Below are 24600 nucleotides of genomic sequence, written 5' to 3' on the forward strand. Positions count from 1 at the left end.
GTCCCATGGTATTCTTAATTCTCATGAATAATCGGGATGTTCACAGCCACGGAAACCTGACATTTCTTTGATCTTTCCAGACCATGCAGCTGATCCATGGTGAAGGGAGGCGGCAGGAGCACCGCGGCTGCATCCTTCACATCTCATCACACCTGGGCTAATGCAAAGAGACACGACAGACACAACACGCTCAGCGTTGGGGTACATCACAGCACAGAAGCATAAACAGGAACAAAAGGGTAATCTACAGTGAAAGAGCCACGTTTTCAGAAAACCAACGACTCTAAAGCACTTAGCATCTGCAGCAGAGGCCCTGGAAGTAAAAACTCAATGGGCAGGAGCACTAGTTCTTGGATACTACAGTGATGGGGAAATGAGAAGGATTTTATGGAATACAGCATAACTAAGATTCCAATAGAGACGAATAAGTGAGGCCCAACAGAAGTGGGCCCAGTAAAGGATATTACCTCATCTACCTAATCTCGCATATGCTGGGATCCACACAGCTATGCCAACACTGCAAACATTTTACCTCTGATAGACTGGTTCATGCAAAACCCAGTATCTAGGCCAGCAGTGCGCAACCCGTGGGTCGCGACCCCCAAGGGGGGTGTATACGTGGCAGGGGTGGGGAGAGTGGCAGGGGAGCGGACCAACGCTTTAAATAAAAGGAGCCACCTTTTTTTTTTCTCAACAAAAATTTTCCTGGCTCTGGGGGTCGCGAATGAAAAAAAGTTGAGTACCACTGGCCATATACCTCATATTATTGAATTCCAATTCCTCTTCCTGAAGCATCATTCTACAGCCAAACATGCAAACACAGGTATTTCTACGTGGGGGAGGAAGTCAAAACCCAGTGAAACCGGCTGTGTCCTGTCTGCCCTTTCCTGAATAGTCTTCAGAGCTGTTTGTGTCTCAAAAGGAAGAAAAAAGGACTCTGGCAAGTGTGAATGCAGAGAAGGGCGTGTGCAAGGAGGGACAATCAGGGACACAGGCCCTACCAGTCAATGGGGGCACAGAATTCCTCTGGGAGTAGGCTGGGAAATGGGAGTTCTGAGGCCTGGGGAAAATGAGGCCTTGAGCCAGCTCCTCTGGGATCAGGAGGGTTGGGGTAGGAGGCAAGAGCCAGCTCTCCGAGGTGCAGGGGGCACAGAAAGTGCCCCATGAAATGTGGCCAAATTGTGATCCCAGGGAACACCCCTACATGCAACACCCCCAACACAGATAAGAACTATGTATCCTCCTCACAGTATTTTCCTTTGTTTGCAACTCTAAGTGCTACCATCAAAGCATGTGGGTACACAAATAGTCCACAAATTGGTGAGAAAACCTTAAAATCATAGAATCACAGAATCCTAGGACTGGAAGAGACCTCAAGAGTCATCGAGTCCAGTCCCCTTCCCAAAGCAGGACCAGCCCCAACTAAACCATTCCAGCCAGGGCTTGGTCAAGTCAGGACATAAAAACCTCTAGGGATGGAGATTCTACCCTCTCTCTAGGTAACCCATTCCAGTGCTTCCCCACCCTCCTCGGGAAATAGTTTTTCCTAATGTCCAACCTAGACCTCCCCCACTCCAATGTGAGCCCATTGTTCCTTGTTCTGCCACCTGCCACCACTGCGAACAGCCTCTCTCCAGCCCCTTTGGAACCTCCCTTCAGGTAGTTGAGGGCTGCTATCAAATCCCCCCTCACTCTTCTCTTCTGCAGACTAAATAAGATCAAATCCCTCAGCCTCTCCTCGTAAGTCATGTGCTCCAGCCCCCTAATCCTTTTGGTTGCCCTCTGCTGGACCCTCTCCAATGCGTCCACACCGTTTATATAATGGGGGGCCCAGAACTGGATGCAATACTCCAGATGAGGCCTTACCGATGCCAAATAAAGGGGAATAATCATTTATCTAGATCTGCTGGCAATGTTCCTTCTAATGCACCATAATATGCCATTAGCCTTCTTGGCTACAAGGGCACACTGTTGACTCATATCCAGTTTCTCCTCCAGGTCCTTTTCTGCTGAACTGCTGCTTAGCCAGTCGGTCCCCAGCCTGTAACAATGCTTGGGATTCTTCCTTCCCAATGGCAGGACTCTACACTTGTCCTTGTTGAACCTCCTCAGATTGCTTTTGGCCCAATCCTCTAATCTGTCCAGGTCACTCTTGACCCTATCCCTACCCTCCAACATATCTAGGGGTATGTCTAGACTACAGGCTTTTGTCGACAGAAGTTTTGTCGACAGATACTGTCGACAAAGCTTCTGTCGACAAAGAGCGTCTGGACTACAGCCAGTTCTGTTGACAAAGCAAGCCGCTTTGTCGACATGAGAGTGTAGACGCAAAGGACACTGTAGATGCAATAACGCCTTCTGTCGACAAAACTCTGTCGACAAAAGGCATTATTCCTCATAGAATGAGGTTTACTGCCGTCGACAAAACTGCTGAGTTCTGTCAACGTTATGTGAAATTTGACGACAAAACCCTGGAGTCTAGACAGACCCTACCTCTCTCCCCCCTCCCATTTTAGTGTAATCCGTGAACTTGATGATGGTGCAATCCATTCCTTTATCTAGGTCATTAATAAGGACGTTGAACAAAATGGCCCTAAAACTGACCCTGGGGGCAGCCTCCTTGAAACTGACTGCCGACCTGACATCGAGCCTGTTGAGCCCAACAATCTAGCCAGCTTTTTAATCTACCTTACAGTCCATTTATCCAACCCACACTTCCTTAACTTACTAGCAAGAATACTGTAGGAGACAACTCAAAAGCTTTGCTAAAGTCAAGGTAAATCATGTCCACTGCCTTGCTTATGTCCACAGAGACAGTTGTCTCAGCATAGAAGGCAATCATAGAAGGTTGGTCAGGCATGGCTTGCCTTTGATGAATCCATATTGACTGTTCCTGATCAACTGCCTCCCTTTCAAGTGTTTACGAATAATTTCCTTGAGGATCTCTCCATGATTTTTCCAGGCACTGAGCTAAGGCTGACCAGTCTGTAGTCCCTTGGATTGTTCTTCTTCCTTTTCTTAAAGATGGGCACTACATTTGCCTTTTTCCAATCGTCCGGGACCGTAACTCTGCACGCAAAGTGTCTGTTTTGTTTGAGGTGACAAGCCCGCACTTTCAGTGTTACAAGGTGGAAACAGTGTGGGAATTAACTTGGGTGCCAGCTGCCTAGAGGAGAGGGCAGGCAGACTCCTGTGCGCATGCTGAGCGCCTCCAATTTCAAAGAGACTTGGGGTGGGCACGAGGGTCCGACTGCAGGACAGCAGCCTGGCAGGGCCCTTGGCGGGCAGGGCCAAGCGTGTGCTCAGGGCCTGCAGCGGAGTCATTAGCCCCAGGCTGTGGGTCCCTGGCAAGCCCCACACCGCTCCCTGGGGTGCCATAGGGCGAGCGTCCCACCCTGCCCCATCGGTACTTGGCCCCCGCAGTGCTGCAGCCCCGAATTACTGCCCCGCCCTCCACATGAGGCAGCGCAGCAGCGCCACTGGCCCCACCGGGCACTGGGGGAAACTGAGGCACGAAGAGACAGGTGCCCTGGCCAAGGTCGAGCGGGAACTCCCGCCGGCCCCGCGCCTAGCCCAGCCCACCAGGGCCGGGAGGAGACATAAAGGGAGAGGACCCAGGCGCCCCGCCACCCCTCTTTCTGCGCAGGCATTCGCCGCAGACACCTATGCGCCGGCCCCTCTGACGTCACGGACGCGCCGTTCGTCGCTTAGGTCCCTGCCTGGGGTCCTTCCCCGGCTGGCGTCGCTCGCGGCGGAAAAGCGTCCGGGCCGGCTGGGCCATGTCCTTGCGGCTGGGGTCGCTCGTTCGCCCGGCGGCTGCGGCCGCTCGGGGCCGCCCGGCGCTCGGCGCCCTGCGCGCGGTGAGGCGGGGCGCGGCTCCGTTCGCGGGGCGGGCGGGCCGGGTCCGGCCCCCGGGCCGGGGTGCGAGTGGCCCCGCCCGCGGGGAGCCCGCTGGCCACAGTCCCCGGGGGCCTGTCGTGGCCTTAGGTCCCGTGACTCTTGTGTCCTGCGGATGCGGCCGGCGTGTCCTCGCCCGGGGGGCGGGGTCGGGGCCACATCCAGCCCCAGAGGCCCCGGGCTAGGGGCCTGCAATCCCCCTTCGCTGGTTGGGGCTGTGGGGGGATCCCCAGGGCGGCCTGCTTAGGGGTTAAAATCGCTCAGTAGCTATTCTGTCTCGTGCTGTCTGGCTGAGCAGTACGTTATGATGGGGACTGTGTGTCAGGTGTGCGGAGTAATCTACATTCCGTGGGAAAATGGGCTCAGTTGACGACTCTGTGTTTTACAACAGCCACGTGAAGTGTTGGACTGCTAGATATGCGAAGTATAGGTCATTCACACGATCGGAGGTACTATGCCTTGGAATGCAGTTGCTCTGAAAAGTGTTGATGGGTCATAGAACATTAGAACTGGCAGGGGCCTCGAGAGGTCATTGAGTCCAGTCCCCCGCCCTCGCAGGGCCAAGCATCGTCTAGATCATCCCTGACAGGTGTCTGTCTAACCTGCTCTTAAATCTCTCCAGTGATGGAAATTCCACAACCTCCCTAGGCAATTTATTCCAGTGTTTAACCACCCTGACAGTTTTTCCTGATGTCCAACCTAAACCTCCCTTGCTGCAATTTAAACCCATTGCTTCTTGTCCTATCATCACAGGTTCAAGAGAATAATTTTTCTTCCTCCTCCTTGTAACAAGGTAGATATCCAATTGAACTAGAGCTCCCAATGAAGTGCTGTTGCCCAGAGTAGATATGATCCTTTGACATATTAAACAGGAATATGAAGGTGGTAGGTAGTACCTCTAAACCTAGTATCAGTGACACCGTTATTAAATGCTGTATTCAGTCTCGATGTCCACACTTCAGAAGGGAATTGGAAAAACTGCTGTGTACTCCAGGAATCATTAGCGATCTGGGGAAACCTACCTTACAATTCAATCTATTTAGTTTATCCAAAGGAAGGTCAAGAGGTGACTTGATCATTGTCTTCATGTGTGAATGTGGAGAAACAATTTTTGTTAATAGATGATCCTTTAATTTAGCAGGAAAAGGTATGTAAGGACATCCAATGGTTGGAAAATGGAGTTTAACTTTTTTGGATTAGAAATTGGGAACAAAGTTTTTTAAAAGTGCAGGCAATAGACTGTTAGAACAATATACATATAAAGATATGGTGGTTTCGCCACTGCTTTAAAACAAATCTGAATGTCTTTCTGAAGAATATGCTGTGGCTCAACAAACATGGGTTCGATTCAGAAATAACTGTGAGGTTCCTATAATCTGTTAAGGAAAAGGTCCGACAAGATGACCAGGATGGTCTCTTATGGCCTTAAACTGAGTAGTGGACATAAATATGTATAAAATTTGTAATAAATAAATACTCTTAAAATAAGTCACTAAAGATTTGTGGCACTTCTGACTAAGGATATCGGTCCTTTTCTTCTGACCACGTTCTATTTTGTACTAATGTATTCAATCACTATAAATCCCTCGTGATTTCTGTTAGGCTATCAGAAAAAAATATGCAAATTGCACTCCACAATTTGCGTAGCTTTTTCCAATTGCTTTTCCAGAAGAGACTTGTCCACCATTTGGCCCCTTCTAGACCTAGAAAGAGGTAAGTAGGACTCCCTGAAAGAGCACGTTTGCTCTTCCGCAAAAAAAAAAGCAGAAGAGCAAACATGTTCCCAGGACGCGGTGGACTTTTTCCGGGATAGCTCTGGTATCCCAGGAAAAACCCGCCAGTCTAACCGTACCCTTTGATACCATTTTCTTCACTTCTTGGATTACGATGCAGTTAAATGATATTTGTTTAATAGATCCTGATTCTATAATCAGGCCTGAGGGGCATTTGGTAGTACAGTACTTTCATGGACCTGATTACAGGTTCTAAAACTGTAAATTTTCCAAGGTGGGAATGATGCCTTTAATTGTACTGTACAAATTAAAGGCAATAATCCTGATTTGGGTCCTCTGGATCATTGTATTGATTTTAGCATACTATTATGTATATTAACAACTTGAATTCATTAGTTTGGTGGTTGTCTTCTTGCAGGCAAAGCTTCACATGAGCTCTCAGAAGTTGCGGTATGGCTGGTTGTCTTATATACTGGGAGAGAGAGCTACCAAAAAGTTCAATGAATACAGCAAAATCTTTACTGTGGAGGGCAACTTATCTTCTGGGAAGGGCAAACTTGCACAACAAATAGCAGAAAAGCTAGGTATAGCTGATTTCTTTTTCTTTCCTTTATGCTATTTTATGGAGCATAACACATTATTACAATCCTTGTACAAGCAAAAGCACTGATTCATCACGTATCAGTAGATTGGGATGGCTCAAATAGTTCTTTGCTGCCACAATTAATGTCATGATTTGACCAGCAATGAGAATACCAAACATATGGCAAACTGGGATTTCTAGATGTCACATTTTCCACATGTGTGGGCCATTGTAGGGGTGTTGGAGGAAGAAATCCCAAGGAGGTCAGTGGGAATTTTCTGAGTAGTTTGTCTTGTATTATGTTGCAGTAAGACTGCTCTCTCAGCTCCAGAGTGAGGTTATAAGAATGGTGGACAGGGAAATGGCTGGTCAGGACAACAGCTTAGAGGTCGTTTTGAAGAAGGAAGAAGAAACTGAAAGCTTTTAACTTTTTAACTTGGTGGTGCATCTCTAATTATTATGGCATGGTGAAATTCACTGGAGAACATAGTGTAGTAAATATTACATTCAGAACTTGCAGAGATGAGTTAGAGTATGCATGCCTGTAAATACAATAATTTCACTTTACACAATTTTAAAAATGACCACAATGAATAGGAAATGTCCCCTTTAAACCAAAGCAACCTATAATAATATTTTGATTCCTCTTTGTCTCAGGTATGCAGTATTTCCCAGAAGCAGATACCCATTATTTGGACAGGGTCACAGGAGATGGAACACTGCTGGATGATAAATTTAATGGTCTTTGTAATCTAGAGAAATTTTACAATGATCCGAAATGTCCTGATGGAAATTCATATCGCCTACAAAACTGGTTGTACACTAACCGTGTTTTGCAGTATTCTAATGCACTGGAGCTGCTCTTGTCTACAGGTTAAGTATGGTTTCTAAACTAAGTGATGAATTTGGGTTCTAGAGTAGTTAACATGATTAAGCTACCTTTATCAGTTTGGCTGGCCTCCATGCTGCATTTTAAAATATAATATCTCCTTAATCCACAAGTTTTTGAATGGTCCTTTTTATAGTGTTTAAAAATGGGAAACCTTCTGAATCATTAAAAAACCCAACAGTTGTATTGTTAGAAAAGTATCACTGAGACTAAGCTATGCCTGTCAAAAAGGCATCATGCTGTGATGGTGAGCTTCATTAGGTCTGTCAAGGCGGGCGGAGGGTGGGGGGAGGAGGAGGCAGAGCTACATTGATAACCTGTCAAGTCAACTTGGCAGAATTTTCCAGTGGAAACTGAACTTAGAAATGTTAATGTGGCTTTTTGACTATAACTATTAAAAGGGCACAGTTAAAATCAAAGTCCAAAAATATATCACTCAGATTGTACAGTCATCTTCTGGGATAAAAATGTATGTTGCCTTGTAAGAAGCCATACCCATGGCCATGCTGTGATTAAACAGAATTGACCAGGAATCCTAGAGCAGTGGTTCCCAAACTTTTCAGCATCACACCCCCCTTCTTGATTTTTGAACCCCCCCCCCCCCCCATAAAAAATAGCAGCAAAACTTGTTGCACAAAAAAAAAAAGAGAGAAAAAAGAAAAGAACTGACCAGGGCAGCAAAATTTAATGGAGGAGGTGGGGCCGGGATGCCTCGTGCCTCCCCTGGAATGTCTTCACTACCCCCCCCCCCCCCCCGGGGGGCATGATCCCAGTTTGGGAACCCATGTCCTAGAGGATGGAGGGGGTAGAGAGGAGTGGTTTCTACCATCTAGTCCTGCAAGCTTGACCTGGAATCTGAAAGTTAAGGTGTGGTATTTCTGGCATATCACAGGATCTGTATTCCTGGTGATAATGTATAAACCAGAAGAAAAATCTGTCTTCCTCCTCTTTAGTTGCATCAGGTCTTCCTCAGTAACAGAGATGAAAAAATAAGACTTACTGTAATCAGTGTAAAGTAAGCAAATGAGGGAAGCAGATTGGTTGGATAAGAAGTTGCTATTTTTTAGCCACTTTTGTATCCTAAGTATGCTTTTAGATTCCAACAACAGCATTAACTCAGGCACCTTGTCCAGGCTGTGTTTGCTATGTGTATTTCTAAGGGCACCCTCAGTCTAGTATGTGGGTGCCCTTTGTGAATTTTTAGATATGCGAGCACTTTCCTATAAGGAGGAACAATAATATCCTTGCCTTCACTTTAACAATCCACATTTCTGAAAGAAGACTAGACACCAGATGGGGTCTCCTCATGACGTATTGCTTATTGCATTTGGATATCATGGTAAAAAGTGTGAAATAGATACGTTAAGAGAGTCAGTCGGTACGTTCAGTGGTACTAGAGATGTATGTTCGTTTGAATGTGTGCCTGGTATGATGTTGAGGGTTGAAATCTTTACTCGTTTGGTACGTTAACTTGCTCAGAGAAGAGCGTGTTCCAAGATGACGTAAATATAAGAGCTTCACCGTGGCTTGTGATCTGAGATGTTGCAACAGAGTTTTATTGAGCCTTTCATGATTAGAACATGTTTGTAACCGTAGGACAAGGTGTCGTGATGGAACGCTCCGTCTACAGCGACTTTGTGTTCATGGAAGCGATGTTTCAACAAGGCTATATCCACAAACGATGTAAGTCCCTACCTGTGAAAAGAAACATAATTTGTAACACTGTCTGTGAGGAATCTGATGGCCGTGTAAGCAGCTGGAAAGGTAGCAAGTCTGAATCCTTAAATATTTGAAGGATTCATTAAGCCAGTGAGCCATCCTACTGACTTGTGTAACAAGATCTCTAGCTGCCGTCTTCAGTGTTTCAGGTTTATTTCTTTTAAGGTTAAAATTGTTGAACACAAGTTCCTCCTATCCAATTATGTTCTTTCTCCTGATTCAGGAACATCTGCAGAAGGTCTCCTCTTCCTTGCAACTCTCCCCCTAATGGCACTCTTGCTGCCTCTTATGAGGACCAGACAATCTTCAAGTCATTACCTGGTCTCTGGCCTCATGGCACCATGCAGGACAGCTAATTAGGGCTAAACAGCATTATAGTCTGAGCCCCATGAGCCCAAGTCAGCTGACCCAGGCCAGCCCTAGTACAGACATACCCACAGGGTCTTTCTTTACTGCCAGCTAAATCTGGATTTTAACTCATTACCCTCCACCCACCATCCACACAGAAAAAATCTCTGACCCAGGTTTGTAGGTGCTTTAAGCTCAGGCTCATTTACATGACCGGGACTGCGTGTTGGATCCCAGGTTCCACTTCAAATCTGGCTGGAATGCACCAGCTTTGCTGTGAAGATGCAGGCAAGATCACTTGAGTGGAGACAGGTCTCCTGGGTTTCCCACAATTTTTTGCAAAAGAGAGAGAGAGAGAGATTCTCCCACATTTCACTGGGAAAGAATCTTAAATCTCTCCACTGTGGTGCTGGGTTATGCCCTCAGGCCTGCATCGGCAAGTGTGAGAGCACAGTGACGGAGTAGGGCCTTGCTGTGGGAATGTTTACACCCAGACTGATCTCAGTCAGGTACGTAGAGCTGGTGGTGATTACCTAGGGTACCCACTTTCCTAGTAGAGAGTCGGGGCACCAAAGATCTGCCACATTGGTTGCAGATGGCTCTCCGGTGGATCCTGTTAGTCTACCCTGCACGAGAAGACCAAGAGAAGCCTGCTCAACAGGAGAGCTGCTCCTGTTGACACCTCCGCCCCCACCCCATGGTGTAGAGCCCCAAGCTGGACTTGTGTAGTTTAAGTCGACTTTGCTGCAGTGTAGACATAGCCTTTGCTGCCACATTTTCAGTGGGGGAGGCTTTCCTCATACTGTGGCAGTCCCTAGTGGAAGTAGCAGTCTGCCTCCTTCAGACAGTCTCTACAGCTGCCTCTGCCCTTTATTTAAGAACCTGCCTGTGCAGGGTGTGGGAAGAGTCACCTTTCTGCAAGCTCAGGGGAGAAGGGGATGGCGGGAGGGCAAAAGGGCCGACACAAAATAATTAGAGGGACCTGGGATTTGTGGCTTGTTAGGCTGAGACTCTTCATCTTTGCCAGATTCACTGAAGTCCTTGTTAGCAGGAAGCCAGAAGTAAAGTTCCCTATCATGTAATAGTGGCATATGAAAGGCTAATATTTGTTGCTTGTCTTCTATTTTTGTAAGGCTGTTTCAGCTTTCAATTTCCTAAATCCCCTTGCCTGTGGGGGACAAACCCAGCCTGAACTGTATCTTCTAGCTGAAATCTTTGCAGAGAGAAAAGACTTCAGAAACACTTCTGCAGGGCAGAAGTGAGTGAAAATGAAATGCAGTTACAAAGGCTGAGGGATTCCTTTTGTGAGGCTGTACAGTATTGATCATTTGCTTGGTTGGGATGATGGGAGTCAAAATCAAAGTGCTTCTTTTCTGTTTGTTTTTGAGCTTCATAACATACATGGAAATCCGTACCCCTCTGTATTCTCCAGTTAAGGCGCTTCCCTGCTCTTCTCATGTTTCTTCAGGTGTTGATCATTATAATGAAATCAAGGGCATCACTATCTGTGAATTCCTGCCACCTCATTTGGCGATCTATATTGATGTACCAGTCTCAGAGGTACAGAAAAGGATTCAAGAGAAAGGAAAGGTAACACTGATTGTTAGCTCGGTTTTTAGTTAATGTTCTGATCAGGAGCCCAAGCGTGTTTTTAGTTAATGTTCCGATCAGGAGCCCAAGCGTGTTAAGTGCCTGACTTGTATTGGAAATTGTGGCCTTCTCCGCTAATCATTTTAGTACACATGTCCTGCTCTGCCTGGGCTTATCCCAAAAACCTTATACGCTTCCTCACTCAGCTGCCGTCTCCCCTTCTGACAACCATTATAGATCATCAGCATGCAGTCTGTATAAACTGCATGGAGCTTGTCAGTCAGATGACAGCGCTACTGTACGGATTGCTATTAACTTTCACCTTCGGCTCCGTGAAAAACTTTTAATATTTAAATGGAATTGCCGTAGAGGCCCCATGCTACAGAAACCAGAGGGCCTTGCTGCCGGCTCTTAAGTCCTGTTCAGTGCACAGTACGCAGAGGTTTGGCTAATCTTTCAATTAGTCGTTGTAACAGAAATGATTTCACTTCCTAGTCTGCGATTCTGGGGCTTGAACTCTTCTGAAACTGAGATGTTCTGTGAAACTCAAGGGTCTTCTCCCTTTTGTTTTCAGAGTCTCCTAAAAACTAGGATAGTTTCTGTGACAACTGGGAGAATCTGCCTTTTGTTAACATACGGCACTGGAAGAATAATGTTTTTTTTTAATGGTTTGACTTCTGGTGTTCTATAGCAGTTTGTTTTAAAATTGTTCCTCTAACGGGTCAGTAACACTGCCTGAGAGCAGGAAAGCTGTGGAGTGATTACATTAAGAGATAATCTGAACTAGTTAACCCCCTCACTCTCCTTGATATCAGGCCATGTATCAGTAACTGTTGCCAGATGGGCTAAAAGAGCCTAATGATGTTTACCCTGCACTTTCTTCAAAGGCTACAGGACATTGGATCTGAGTGAGGAATTGAACCATGAACATTTTAAAACCCTATTGTTCAGATGTCTACAAACACATGATCACATTTGTTTTCCAAAGCCCTTTGGGCTGGCCTACATTCAAGGGGGAGGTCAACTTAAGACACGCAACTCCACCAACGTAAATTACTTAGCTGGAGTCAACATATCTTAAATCGCCATCCACGCAGTGGGAGGCTGCTGGGAACAAACACTCCCAGCGGCTTCCCTTACTCCTTGTGAGGAGCAGGAGTACCAGGGCTGATGGCGCTCCCTCTCAGTTGGAATTAGTGGGTCTTTGCTATATCCGCTAAATCGAACTCTGGCAGATGGACCGCAGCCATGTCGATCTTCCATATAGTGTAGACATGGCCTGTGTGTGTGTGTGTGTGGTAAGAGAGTCTGGGAGCAGCTTTGGTCACAGGCTTGGAAATCCCTGTGGTGGTGTCAAAGCAAAAGTGACCGTTGTCAAGGGAAGGCGTATTTGGTGGGGGTGGGGGAAAGCACAGGCAGTTTTTTGTAACTTCACTGTGCTGACATTGTGCTAGGTTAGGATTTGTCTCTGGCCCGAGGTTGCTTTGTAGGTCACCATCTTGCCCTTTCTTCACTATGACACACTTGCCAGATAGTCCAGCCGTGGCCGAATGTTACTCTTTTGTTCAAAGAACAAGATATCACCTAATGCAACAGTAACAAGAGGCTGTTTCTTAACCAGAGGAGAGCATCTCTGTTTAAATTAAGCTGCTTTTTTGAATCCAACCTTATAAAGTGCCATAAGAGGTTTGTAATTTTTATCTCCCTCTGCTCATCTTGGTGAAAATTGAGCTGGTCTTCTTGGCCTGCAGTTCTCTCTTCTGCCACAAATGGCTCCAACAACAGCATTTCTCAGGAGCCGAGGCCTTGAGGGTGCCTGTCTTTATTACTGTCCCATTGCCGGTTAGCAGCAGTTTCTGGATCTCCTGTCTACGTTAATGGTTTGTAGTTGTCATGGACTGAACGCTTATTAGAAGCTTGCAGTAGAAAAATTCCTCAGTGTGCTCCGCTAACTGAGGAGCCTGGTTCCCCGAGTTGTTGCATACTATATTTGCCATGCAGGGGAGGGCATTCTGTACCTCCCGGGCAGGAATCAGGCTGAAAATGGGTAGGAAAGAGCAGAGCCGATCTGCTCTTAAGGGAAGCAAGGAATCGCGATGAACTGTGCACTCAGGAAATGTAATGGAAGAGCTTTATGGAGTAACTGGCGCTTGCAGTTGATGGGTAAACCCCTTGGCAGTAGACTTTCTGTCCACTTGACTTGTATGAAAAAGTTCTTGGGCTTTGTATAGAGTGCACTGATGCCCATCTGCCAGCTTAAATGTGAGAGAGGATTGTATCTGGGGTGTGTGCTCTAATCTGTCATGTCCTGGTCAAACCTCAAGAGGCAGAAGGATGGTCAATGGCCCATTCTGATTAACTTGCTGAAAGAGTTTGGTATGGGTAGTGCCCTTTTGTTCTCCTTTCCCAGCTGACTATATATAACTTCCCAAAATGTGCAGGTAGATCGGATTAGTCATGTGAAAATTAATCTGGGGGGGGGGGAGGCTGTTGTTGGTTGGTAATTCTGTTTGGGAGCTTCAAAAAATCAGGATTCTTCCACCTTTCAGCTCGGCCTAGTAGGTGTGTCTGCATCCTTCAGCAGTACTTGCCTTTTTGTGTCTTTCCAGACTGGTATACCAAGGGTCTCCTATTCACATATACCCTTATTAAAGAAATTGCAAAACAAATGTATTCAACTTTATGGAGAACGTACCAAAAAATACAGTGCAAAGCTATGATTCGCCAGCAGCTGCAGCTTATTCCCTTTGCCACATATGTAGTGCTGTCTATGTTAATACAAGATTCTGTAATCCCAAATACTCCATATGTTTCTCGTAATTTGTAAAGGCTTCATAAATCCATGTGGATGTAAATGACTGCTTGGCTGTTTAATGCAGTAGCTGTGTTTCAACAGATGGCATGGTAGCCATGGCTTCTACTTGGGATCTCTGGAATCTGTACCAGTGTAAAAAGAAAACAAACACACATTTCACAGCATTTTGTTTTCTTTGTGGTTAGCCATACGAGAAAAAGGTGTCTCCTGCATACCTCCAGAGCATTGAAGATGTCTACAAGAAGTCTTTCCTGCCAATGATCAGGTTAGCAGCCTAAGCCATTTTGTATGACACACATTTGTGCATGTAGTGCTAGAGTCTCCATATATGCAGTTATATGTAACAATCTTTCTTGTATTTTGCTACCATATTAAACACTGTCATCTGGGGCTTGAGATATTGAGGCAGCTAAGGTAGCTGCTTCCTGCAGGGTTTAACCCCCACTGTTTAACAGCTAGTGCTGCTAGAACAAAGTTGGAACTAAGGCTGAAGAGACAGGGTGGGAAATCGTAGCTCTCCCATCTCCCCGAAGGCAAAACTGTTTGAATTTATCAGTGAGGAGAAAAATGTTGCTTATTCTTTGGATCAAATCGAGCCCCTGACATATATCATGTTATTTCATTCATGCGAAAACCTGGTCTCGCTGGTCCTGCTGCGATTTCAACTCTTCGTCGGTATGTGGTTAATACGCTGGTTAAGCAATCACTCTGCTTGTCTGCGTTTATAACAGCCTGTCAGGTTGAAGTGTGTACTCAGTTTCAAAGCACACACCTGCCTTGAGATGTTAGAAGTTGTAACCTGTATGATGCTTAAGTTTCATACAGCGGTGGGATGCATGAGTAGTTCATGTATGAGACTAAAACCGGAGGTTGACGTTCTGCTGGAGATAGCAGAACCTCCCTGAGCATCATCTGTTAGTCTCAGACCTGACCAGTGCTGGGATAGACACGCCTCTTCATCATGTTGAACAGACCACTTCCATCTCTTTGGTGGTCAAACCTGACTTTGCAAATCTTTCTTAATCTTCATATCCAATTCTGCTGCCACTGAGCAGCGGCTTCCTCTTTGTGAGAGCCTCCGCAGGCTGCAAAGCATCAAGTCCCACGATCTGCCCTGTAATGCAGCTGCCACGTTGGAGCCCTGTATCGGATCAGAACAATCCACTCCGCTGTGTTTAGCGAAACTGGTGATGCAAATGTCTGTGCTGCGTTCTGATAATTGTCCCTTTACGGGAAAGAGCAAATCAGTTTGGTTCCTCTTCCAGTGTTGGAGATGAGGATTGCAAGAATCCCACAGCTGCTGCTTTGTGTAGTGTTCCTGTAGGTGTTCCACTCGAAGTGTGCTAGTGTCCCTGCGTTCCTGGCAGTGTCCGTTCGGCCTGCATGTGCTCTGTCTCCCCTCATGCCCCACCAACAGGTTAGCCAGCATGAGCAGGCGAGCTCCCTTTAATTCCTTTGCAACCCAAGGGTCCTTGCGCAGAACCCCAAGGTAGAAGGGTGGAGGGTGAGCGGTGGAGTAGGGATGTGAATGGTTAACCAATAAGCATCACACTTCTGAGTGATACTTTGCAGGTTACAGTTAACCAGCGGGGGCTGGAACAGCACTCCCCCTCCCCGCCCCATTTAATTAGTTAGCTGGTTAAACATTATCTGTAATTAAAAGGGATTTTACATCCCTCTTGGGGAGTACCCCTAGGTGAGTAAAAAAAACTAAAATAATGAAATCACTTCTGGACACCAGGAAAATGTTTCAAGTGCCATGGTCAGTAGCTTGGGAACTGATTATCAGTGGTACAGTGAAGTGCTTTGGAATCCTGTGGCATAAGGGACACCCGTTTCTTATGAACCAAGCTGTCCTGACAGGCCATTATTAACTCCATCTGGAAGCTGGTTTTTGGCCTCCATGCTGCTGCTGTCCTGGGTGATTGCTTGCTCTTAACATGCCGCCAGCAGTAGGCTTCAATTGTCAGCTTTTAGTTTGACTTTGCACCTGCAGGTGGTTGTGCTAAGCAAAAAGGAACTAGTTTTTTTTCAGAGCTTTTGTTTTTAAGCGGCAAATTAAATAAAAGCTGTACCTAAAATTGCCCGGCCTGTGAGCCTCCGTCTTAAAGAACGTACAGATGAAAATACAGTAAAACTACCAATAATCCGTCACCTTTAGGACCCAGGGGGTGCCGGATTATCAGATATGCCGGACTATCAGAAGGTGGTGTTATGAGGGGTCTGGAGTGGGCAGAGAGCTTCTCTGCCCCGGGCTTCCTGGAATCAGCCGCTGATCTGTTTCAGCAGCGGCTGAATCGGGGACCCCTGGGGCAGAGCAGCTGGGGTCCTGCCGGGTTGGTCCTGCAGCGCCGTCCTTTGGCGCTGCGGGACCAACCCGGCAGCACTCCAGCTGCTCTGTCCCAGGCGTCCCCAAGAGCAGCTGGGGTGCTGCCGGGTTGGTCCCGCAGCCCCGAGGGGCAGCGCTATGAGACCAACCCTGCAGCACCCCAGCTGCTCTGCTCCCGGCTTTCCCGATTCAGCTGCTGGTCAGTTTCAGCAGCAACTGAATAGGGGAAGCCTGTCCGGCTGCCCCAGCACTTCCGGGTTCCTGATGGTGCCGGACCATCAGGAGTCCCGGAGCATTGGATGCCGGACTAATGGAGTTTTACTGTAAAAGGATACACTTAAAAAACAACCAATGGTCTGGTAGCACTTTATAGACTTAACAAAACATGTAGATGGGATCATGCACTTTCGTGGGCTTCATCTGAAAAGCGGGCTTTGCCCACAAAAGCGCATGATACCATCTACATGTTTTGTTAGTCTATAAAGTGCTACCAGACCATTTGTTGTTGTTTAAGTTTATCCTGTACAGACTAACTCGGCTATCCCCTGAAGCTTCCGAAAATCAAAGGGTCCAGGATGACTGGTTGCTCCTATAAAAAACACAGGGGTGCCTTGCATTAACGGTGGTTTACGTGGGAGGACAGGTACGCAGTTAACGCTTTTTTCAGGGCTGTTTGTGGATCACAGGAGTGAACGCAATGAAGTTTGTTACTTACATGGTGGTACTGCCCGGGTGGGACAGTTAGGCGCCAGACCTGGTTGTGCCAAGATGCTTACGTTTTTTTTTTTTTACGAGGGGAGTGGAGGAAGTTCCCTCTGTAAGTAGGAACCCTGCTTTAATGTCCTATTGTGTCAGTTATCTTTCTTTACCAAGATAGAAGGTAACCAATTTACTCCTCTTCAGAAATAATCCACAAATGAAGTGGTAGTTGTAAAATGCAAGACTCTCACTTATGGATGTGAAGGACTAGTCGACTATATCTGATAAGCAAATGCTTATCAGATAGTTGACACCTTAGTTGACTAATTCCTCCCTCCCTCCCCCCTTGCTGCCTCTATCAGAAAGAGGCAGCAAGGGGCGGGGAAGAGGAGGGTGTCCTTCAAAGCAGCAGCTGGGACCCTGGACTCCACTTTGAAATGTAGCAGGGAGTTCGGGGCCAGTGGGGGACTACCCCGCTTGCCCCATGCTTCCCGCAGAGCTTTTGCCTTTGAAGTGTAGCAACAGCCCTGAACGCCCTTATCGACTAATCGAATTGTCAATGCAAATTGCATCAACTATTTGATTAGCCAGTTAATCTAAATTTAACATCCCTAAATGTTGTGTCTGCTGCTAATAGTTGTCTCTACTGAATAGGGGCAGAAGTACCTAATTGGGACACATGCCCTATTAGCAAACTCTTCGATTCAGCTGAACCTAGATAATTTGAAATTAAGTCTGACGTTTAGGATTTTAAAAGCTTTCGTTGCAAGAAAGAAACATTGAGCAATGCAAGGAATGGTCTACTTCTCACAAAAAAAAATCTTAATTTGAAATTATTCCATTTTTCTTGATATATTGCATCTTCATTTCAGCATGAATAATTTGCTCTTGTTTTCCCACAGGGCAAGTTAGCTATATCCAGTGATTTTAATATTATTTCTCTTTTTGCAGTGAAACCTCTGAGGTTTTGCGGTACACGGCGAGCGAGGCAGAGCAAATAGAGAAGGTAAAATAGCTTGCTGCATGGAATTGTTGATGATCTTGAGTTCCTCTTCTTCGCTTGTCTGAAATGAGATGCTTAATCGAACATACTTACAGATACTTATACTTAAGTATGAACATACTTATAGATCAGCAATTAATAGCAGCAGAGGCTCCTGACCTAGCTAACTTACTGCTAACTTTTGTGACGTTTTTATAATAGGGATTTTGCCTTTCTAAGTTTAACAGCTTTAAAATCCTTGGCAGTTTGGTTGACAGTCACCTGCTGTCACTGAGCCTTACTCATTGATAATGACACAATGCCACATCAGAGTACAACTGAACTATGGAAATCCCCAAATCAAATGCTTTTGGAATCTCCAGAGAAAATGAATTGTGAACTGTAACTAAATAGCCTGTGTCAGGCAGCAGGAAAACCTTTGTGCTCCCCAATTTCTTTTGAAATCATTTCTGTGTAATTCCCATTCATTCATGTTAACTCATATTTTTATAAATTCCACTTTCTGATTGTTTGTTGTTAGATCTGGAACAGTACAAGGCAGAATATGGGAGGGTTGTGATACAACATCTGCATATTGTTTAACCCACCCCAGGCTGCTACAAGAAAAGCACAAAAATGGTTTCCTATCATAGAACACTAGAACTAGAAGGGATCTTGAGAGGTCATCAAGTCCAGTCCCCTGCCCTCATGGCAGGACCAAGTATTGTCTAGATCATCCCTGATAAATGTCTATCTAACCTGCTCTTAAATACCTCCTGAGCTAGAGATTCCACAACCTCCCTAGGCAATTTAGTCCAGTGTTTAACCACCCGGACAGTTAGGAAGTTTTTCCTAATGTCCAACCTAAACCTCCCTTGCTGCAATTTAAGCCCATTGCTTCTTGTCCTATCCTCAGAGACCAAGGAGAACAATTTTTCTCCCTCCTCCTTGTAACACCCTTTTAGGCACCTGAAAACAGCTATCATGTCCCCTCTCAGTCTTCTCTTTTCTAAACTAAGCCAACTCAATTCTTTCAGTCTTCCCTCATAGCTCATGTTCTCTAGGCCTTTAATCATTTTTGTTGCTCTTCTCTGGACCTTCTCCAATTTCTCCACATCTTTCTTCGAACTAAGCTAATTTGAACTAGTGCATCTAGACCTAAAAACTAGTTCGAATTTGCATCTTGCTAATTCGAACTAGCATGTCCACATTGAGTGGACCCTGAACTGAGGTTAAGGATGGCCGGAAGCAGTGCCGGCAGGGCATCAGATTAGGACTTAGAGCGTGGGGCTGCTGTCTCAGGCTAGCCGAGGGCTGTGCTTAAAGGGACCCGACCCCCACCCCAGACAGTTCTCAGGGGTTCCCCGCTTGCTTGTCTAATTTGATGAGGGACAGCAAAGCAGTCCTGGCTTGGAGTGCCCTGAGTGCCCACACTCGGCACATCACAGCACTTGGCCATCAGCCTGGCTGCCATCCGGGGGGGGGGGGTCAATCGGGGGGCTGCAGGAGAGCTTCCACCCCGAGGAGCCCACAGAGCCACCCCAGTCCTCCCCATTGGGGACTCGTACCCCATTCCTCCCTCACCTCCTTCCTCTTACCCCTCCCTAGCCCCCCCTTCCTGATGTACAAAATAAAGGACACGTGTGTTCAAAAATAGAAACTCTCTTTATTGAACAAAACTCTGGGAGACTGGGAAAAGGAGGTGGGAGAGGGGAAGAGAGAGGGTGGGAGAGGGGAGGGCAACTAAAATGATCAGGGGTTTGGAACAGGTTCCATATGAAGAGAGGCTAAAGAGACTGGGACTTTTCAGCTTAGAAAAGAGGAGACTGAGGGGGGATATGATAGAGGTCTATAAAAGCATGAGTGGTGTGGAGAGGGTGCATAAAGAAAAGTTCTTCATTAGTTCCCATAATAGAAGGACTAGAGGACACCAAATGAAATGAATGGGTAGCAGGCTTCAAACTAATAACAGAAAGTTCTTCTTCACAAAGCAAATAGTGCACCTGTGGAACTCCTTGCTGTAGGAGGCTGTGAAGGCTAGAACTAGAACAGAGTTTAAAGAGAAGCTAGATAAATTCATGGAGGTTGGGTCCATGGAGTGGTATTGGCCAGGGGGTAAAAATGGTGTCCCTGGCCTCTGTTTGTGGAAGTCTGGAGATGGATGGCACGAGACACATGGCTTGGTCATTGTCTTCGGTCCATCCCCTCCAGGGTCCCTAGTGTTGGCCGCTGTCGGCAGACAGGCTACTGGGCTAGATGGACCTTTGGTCTGACCCAGTACGGCCATTCTAAGCTCAGGGCTCAGGGTCGGGGGTCTCACTGGACCACCCTGATTTTCATGCAAACCTGCTCCTGGGTGGCTAGGCTGGCAGCTATCCTGCCCTAGACAGCCACTTTCCTGCGCCTAGTGTGGAGGTCGTGAATGAGGTCTACGATGTCCACACTAGACCAGGTGGGCGCCCGCCTCTTACGGACCTGGGCAGGCTCCTGGGAGCCGCCAGCCTGATCCCAGGAAGAGGCGGAGGGCTGGGTGGCAGCGGGTGGCTGGTTCGTGCCATGCCAGGTGCAGGGTCTGCTGGCAGGCTTGCACCTGGCAGGGGCACCGTAGCCAGACCGTGCCCCTTTAAGGGCTCAAGGGCTCTGGGGCTGGGAGGGGGGCAGACAAGTTTCCCTGGTGGTGCCCAGAGTGGCCACCAGGGAAAGCTGGGGAGGGCTAGCCTCCCACTAGTTCGAATTAAGTGGCTACACAGCCCTTAATTCGAACTACTTAATTCGAACAAGGCGTTAGTCCCCGTAGAATGAGGTTTACCTAGTTCGAATTAAGCACTCCGCTTGTTCGAATTAAGTTCGAACTAGCGGTTTGCCTGTGTAGCGCCTATCAAAGTTAATTCGAACTAACGTCTGTTAGTTCGAATTAACTTTGTAGTGTAGACATACCCTAAAACAGTTTCTAAAGGGTTGCTAACATGCTTCAAGGAACAGAAATGAGTCAGCCCTTGCCCTAAATATCTTAGTCTAAATTAGTAAAATGAACATGCTGGGAAGCACACAGGAGATGGTAGCTGAAGATGGTTCTTGCGAAAACTTGCTTCCTGCGGGTGCCACAAAAGAAATGAGTCTTATAGAATCATAGAGCTGGAAGAGACCTCAGGAGTCATCAGGTCCAGCCCCCTGCCCAAGGCAGGACCAATCCCAACTAAATCAACCTAGCCAGGGCTTTGTGTAGCCAAGACTTAAACACCTCTGGGGATGGAGGTTCCACCCCCTCCCTAGAGAACCCATCCCATTGCTTCACCACCCTCCTAGGGAAATCGTTTTTCCTAATATCCAACTTCATAAGAGCTTTGATGAAGGAGAAGGTGATTACTCAGCGAGCCACAGTGTGGAGAGCACGCACCGGGCAGCAGAAAGGAGGTAGCATTGAGATGAGGGTAGCAAAGTGGATGTGGGGCTGGAGAATGAGAGAAGTGAGCAGATTCGTGTATGGTTCTAAAGGAAAAGGTCTTAAATGGGAGGTGAGGGGCAGGGGAGCGATTCAGGGTGGCTCGCAATGTGGTCAGCTCAGTAGGCAGGGAATAACATGCTCAGAACTTGAGCTTGGGTGCACTCGGGAGAGATGCTGTGGACGGCAGATGCGAGGGAGGATGGCTGAAATAAAGAAGAGCGGAACTCATCAGAGTGCTAATGAAAGGAACAGTTGGATTTGCAATATGATGTGGAGGAAGGTACAGCAAGATTTGACAGGGCCTGGATGTGTGGGAAGGGGTGGGAGGAATCAAAAGATGATCCCAGGTTGTAGGGCTGGAGATGGGGGCAGTCACATGCTGCATAGGGAAAATGGAGAGGATTTAGGAGGAAAAAACTATTTTTTTTCTTCCCTTCCACTCCTTCCTGGTAACTTTTAGCAAATGCCATTGCTGATGGTTTTATTGTAATTCTGTAAATTGGGGTTTCAATTAGTCTAACACTCTTATTGCTCAAACAGATATTCTTCCAGGCCAACGATATTACGCCATTACGGTACATATCCAGGGAATGTATTTATGACCCATGTCATACCTGTGCTTAATTTGGGTTTGAGCAAGTCTGAAGTAGAGTAGGAATTTATTATTTGCAGTCATAGACTGCAAGAAAAGCATTGACCTGATCAGATTAGATGCCAGGTAGGAACCACAAACATGGGTGTATATTCTGCTTAGAAGGAACTTGTGCTATGGTTTCCCTTATGAGTTTCTTTCCCATTAGAGTGAAATTTTCCTTAAAAGCTGATGGACAAAATCATTTGCAAGCCTCAGATCCTATGCACAAAAGTACATTCACATGCACACCGTCACCCAGCCGGAGTAACACAGTGAGGCGATACGGATCAGATGCTGCAGATAAAATGCTCTTTCCTGCAGTCAGTTGAGTACATACAAATGAGTGGACTATTGATTGTTTTCACACATGCTGATTCATGATGTTCTTAGACCTTAATGTGATGCTCTTTCGCCAGCCATTCCATGGCAGTGATTAAAGAGTTACCTCGGCATGAAAAAATAATTGCTTTCACGCTTCTTAAGTGGAACATATGGGATCTAAGTTGAGTGTTTGGAATTGAAAATTCAAAAATAAGGAAGGGGCATTTAAACAACTTGTCTTACATTTTTTGTCACCAGTCCCCAAGCAATATTTAGCGCAATCAAAGACAGCAAAACGCAGGCAGTTATATAATGCGAAGGTTCGTGCTCCATGAGTTCATATAAGGAGCAAAACGTTACAAAAAATGACAGTTCGTAAGTGGCGCTGGCTTGGCAGTAAAGCGCAGGCTGGGGGGCAGGCAGAATATCTAGACAATGTAGGCTTTCTACAATAGTGCAGAACCATTCACAGCTTTGGTTCTATTGCCGGGGGATCCCCGAGCAAGAGCCGATTGCTGGAAATGGTCGGGAGACAAAGGTGGTTCTTCGAAGGGCTGCAGAGGTGTAGTCCACTCAGGCGTGCGCATTTGAAAAACTCACCTAGTGGTCCCCATAGGCGCAGGACTCATTTCCTTTGTCGTGTGGCCCTGCCTGTAGCTCGTTAAGGGTGGCCTCAAATAACTGCCCCAGTTCCTTCTCACCCCCTGCAGATAATGTAATGTTTTGAGACTATCACGCATCTCTGTTTATGAGTTTACATCAGCTAAATGGTAAAAGTTCATTGCGGTGTTCAAAGTCAAATGATGAACATTCATTTAGTCAGACTTGTGTAAAGTAACTCTTGGTCCTAGTCAACGTGAAGATCAAGGTAGAATTGTTTGTTACAAGTGGCTCTTTATTACCTAAAGGCTATGTCTACACTCATGGCTTCTTGCGCGAGAAATATGCAAATGATGGTGTGTGGAATATTGCTGAGCCTCATTTGCATACCTAATGAGCCGCCATTTTTGCAGAAGAGGCTCTTGTGCCAGAAGGAGCTGTCTACACTGCCCCTTCTTGCGCAAGAAAAACCCTCTTGCGTAATGCCTTTATTCCTGAAAATAATCGGTGTAGCGACATTGCACAAATGGTGGGGATGGCTTTGTTGGTTTGCTTGATTGACTTTTATTTTTTTTGACTGAAGATAGAAGTTTTGATGAACTCTTGTGATGTGTCCCCCTCTTCCAGGTCATTGAAGATATTGAGTATCTGAAGTTCGACAAGGGACCTTGGCTGGAACAAAACGATGTTAGTTTTCATTACTTGAGGCTTTAGTAAGTATTCCTAATCCAATTCAGTGTTGTTGTCAAAAGGCAACATTTATTGTCTTGAACCTTTTAAAAACAACAACCTGTATTTGCTCCTAGACTGTGTTTATCTCTGATGGACGATGGATACACGGATAGCAGATTTCTGTGGTCTAAATAAGCTTTCGTGAGCTGGATAGTTGCCACTAATCTGGTCTGGGGACCACCAGCTTTTAGAACGCTGGACATCAGATGGTGATAGCTTTTGGGTTACTTCCAACTTGAGCTGGATTCAACCAGAGACCCATAAATGAGAGCTCCCTATCCCATTAGTCAGTCCCCAAACCATAGAACTGCGTGGCTATTTGATAATATAAGAGTTTTGCCATGCACAGTGGCTTTTTGAGCTTTGGGAAATTGTGTTTGATGTGCAAGTTACCTCCTTGTCATTCCTCCTGCCCCCAAACAGTAGCTGTATCAAGCTGAGAGCTGAAAGAATTAAAAATCCGATGTTGTCGTGTGCAGTTCGCTACCCTGTATCTTTCACTGTCCCCTTTTGTTGGGAGATGACAGCATGCCAAAGCTTCCTGTTAAATTATAATGGAGCCAGTCTTAAAGGTGGGGAGGGGAAGGGGAGGGAATCCCCTTTTAGGCCCTGGCACACCCTTCCAATTCTGCTTTCAGGTCTCTACGGCTCAGGGAGAGCAAGAACAAGAAGGAAGCTAAAGGGAATGTAGGGGAAGGATTGCAGCTTGTGACAGTTGGGGTGGCTGACAGGAACACAGTTACTCTACCAGTACTATCTTTCCAGGAAATAAATTAGGAACCTTCATTAATCTTAATCAAGCTCTATAGCAGGTTTTGTAGCATTCACACGCCATTAGTCAAAGATTTCAGAATATTGCTGTTTCTGGACATTTTTTTAAAAGGGCTTTTCTTTAATTGGCTCAATAGAGGGAGAATCCAGAAGAGTTTACTGAACCAGTCAGCCAGCGAGGGCTGTGTTTTTTGGGCTAGATTGTCAGTGAACATCTACAGTAAGCTCTTCGGTAGCCAGGGGATGTTGGTATTAGCCCAGAGAGTACTTGACAGCTGCAGTTGGCTGTCTGGAGGTTCCGTTTGCCCTAAGAGAGCCAGGGCCCAGGTGCTGGGGGGATTAGCAGCTTTGCTCACTAACTTTGGTCTTCCAGAGCATTGGACTGGGGGCTGGCTGCTTTGCCCAGGGCTTGGACTGGCTCCTCCTGGCAAGGCTATCCTGAGCCTGCTCCCTAGTAGGAGCTTGGGGGCCACACTGAAGTGTCTGCTGCGTTGGATGTAACCCACAGCCCGC

General features: G+C 46.5%; 1 protein-coding gene across 1 annotated transcript in view; it reads left to right on the forward strand.

The window, feature by feature from the left end:
• Positions 1 to 3723: 3723 nt before the first annotated feature.
• The window catches only part of NDUFA10 (NADH:ubiquinone oxidoreductase subunit A10), a 39777-nt gene continuing 18900 nt past the window's right edge, over positions 3724 to 24600 (forward strand). The window contains exons 1-8 of the mRNA XM_075934070.2: positions 3724 to 3860; positions 6049 to 6214; positions 6871 to 7086; positions 8699 to 8785; positions 10638 to 10759; positions 13760 to 13839; positions 17554 to 17608; positions 23212 to 23297. Of these exons, the coding sequence (XP_075790185.1) occupies positions 3780 to 3860; positions 6049 to 6214; positions 6871 to 7086; positions 8699 to 8785; positions 10638 to 10759; positions 13760 to 13839; positions 17554 to 17608; positions 23212 to 23297 (893 nt within the window). The 5' untranslated portion in view covers positions 3724 to 3779. The remainder of the gene's footprint in view (positions 3861 to 6048; positions 6215 to 6870; positions 7087 to 8698; positions 8786 to 10637; positions 10760 to 13759; positions 13840 to 17553; positions 17609 to 23211; positions 23298 to 24600) is intronic.

This window comes from Pelodiscus sinensis, chromosome 7, assembly GCF_052426305.1.
Source record: "Pelodiscus sinensis isolate ZL-2025 chromosome 7, ASM5242630v1, whole genome shotgun sequence".
In the NCBI taxonomy this organism is placed as follows: domain Eukaryota; kingdom Metazoa; phylum Chordata; order Testudines; family Trionychidae; genus Pelodiscus; species Pelodiscus sinensis.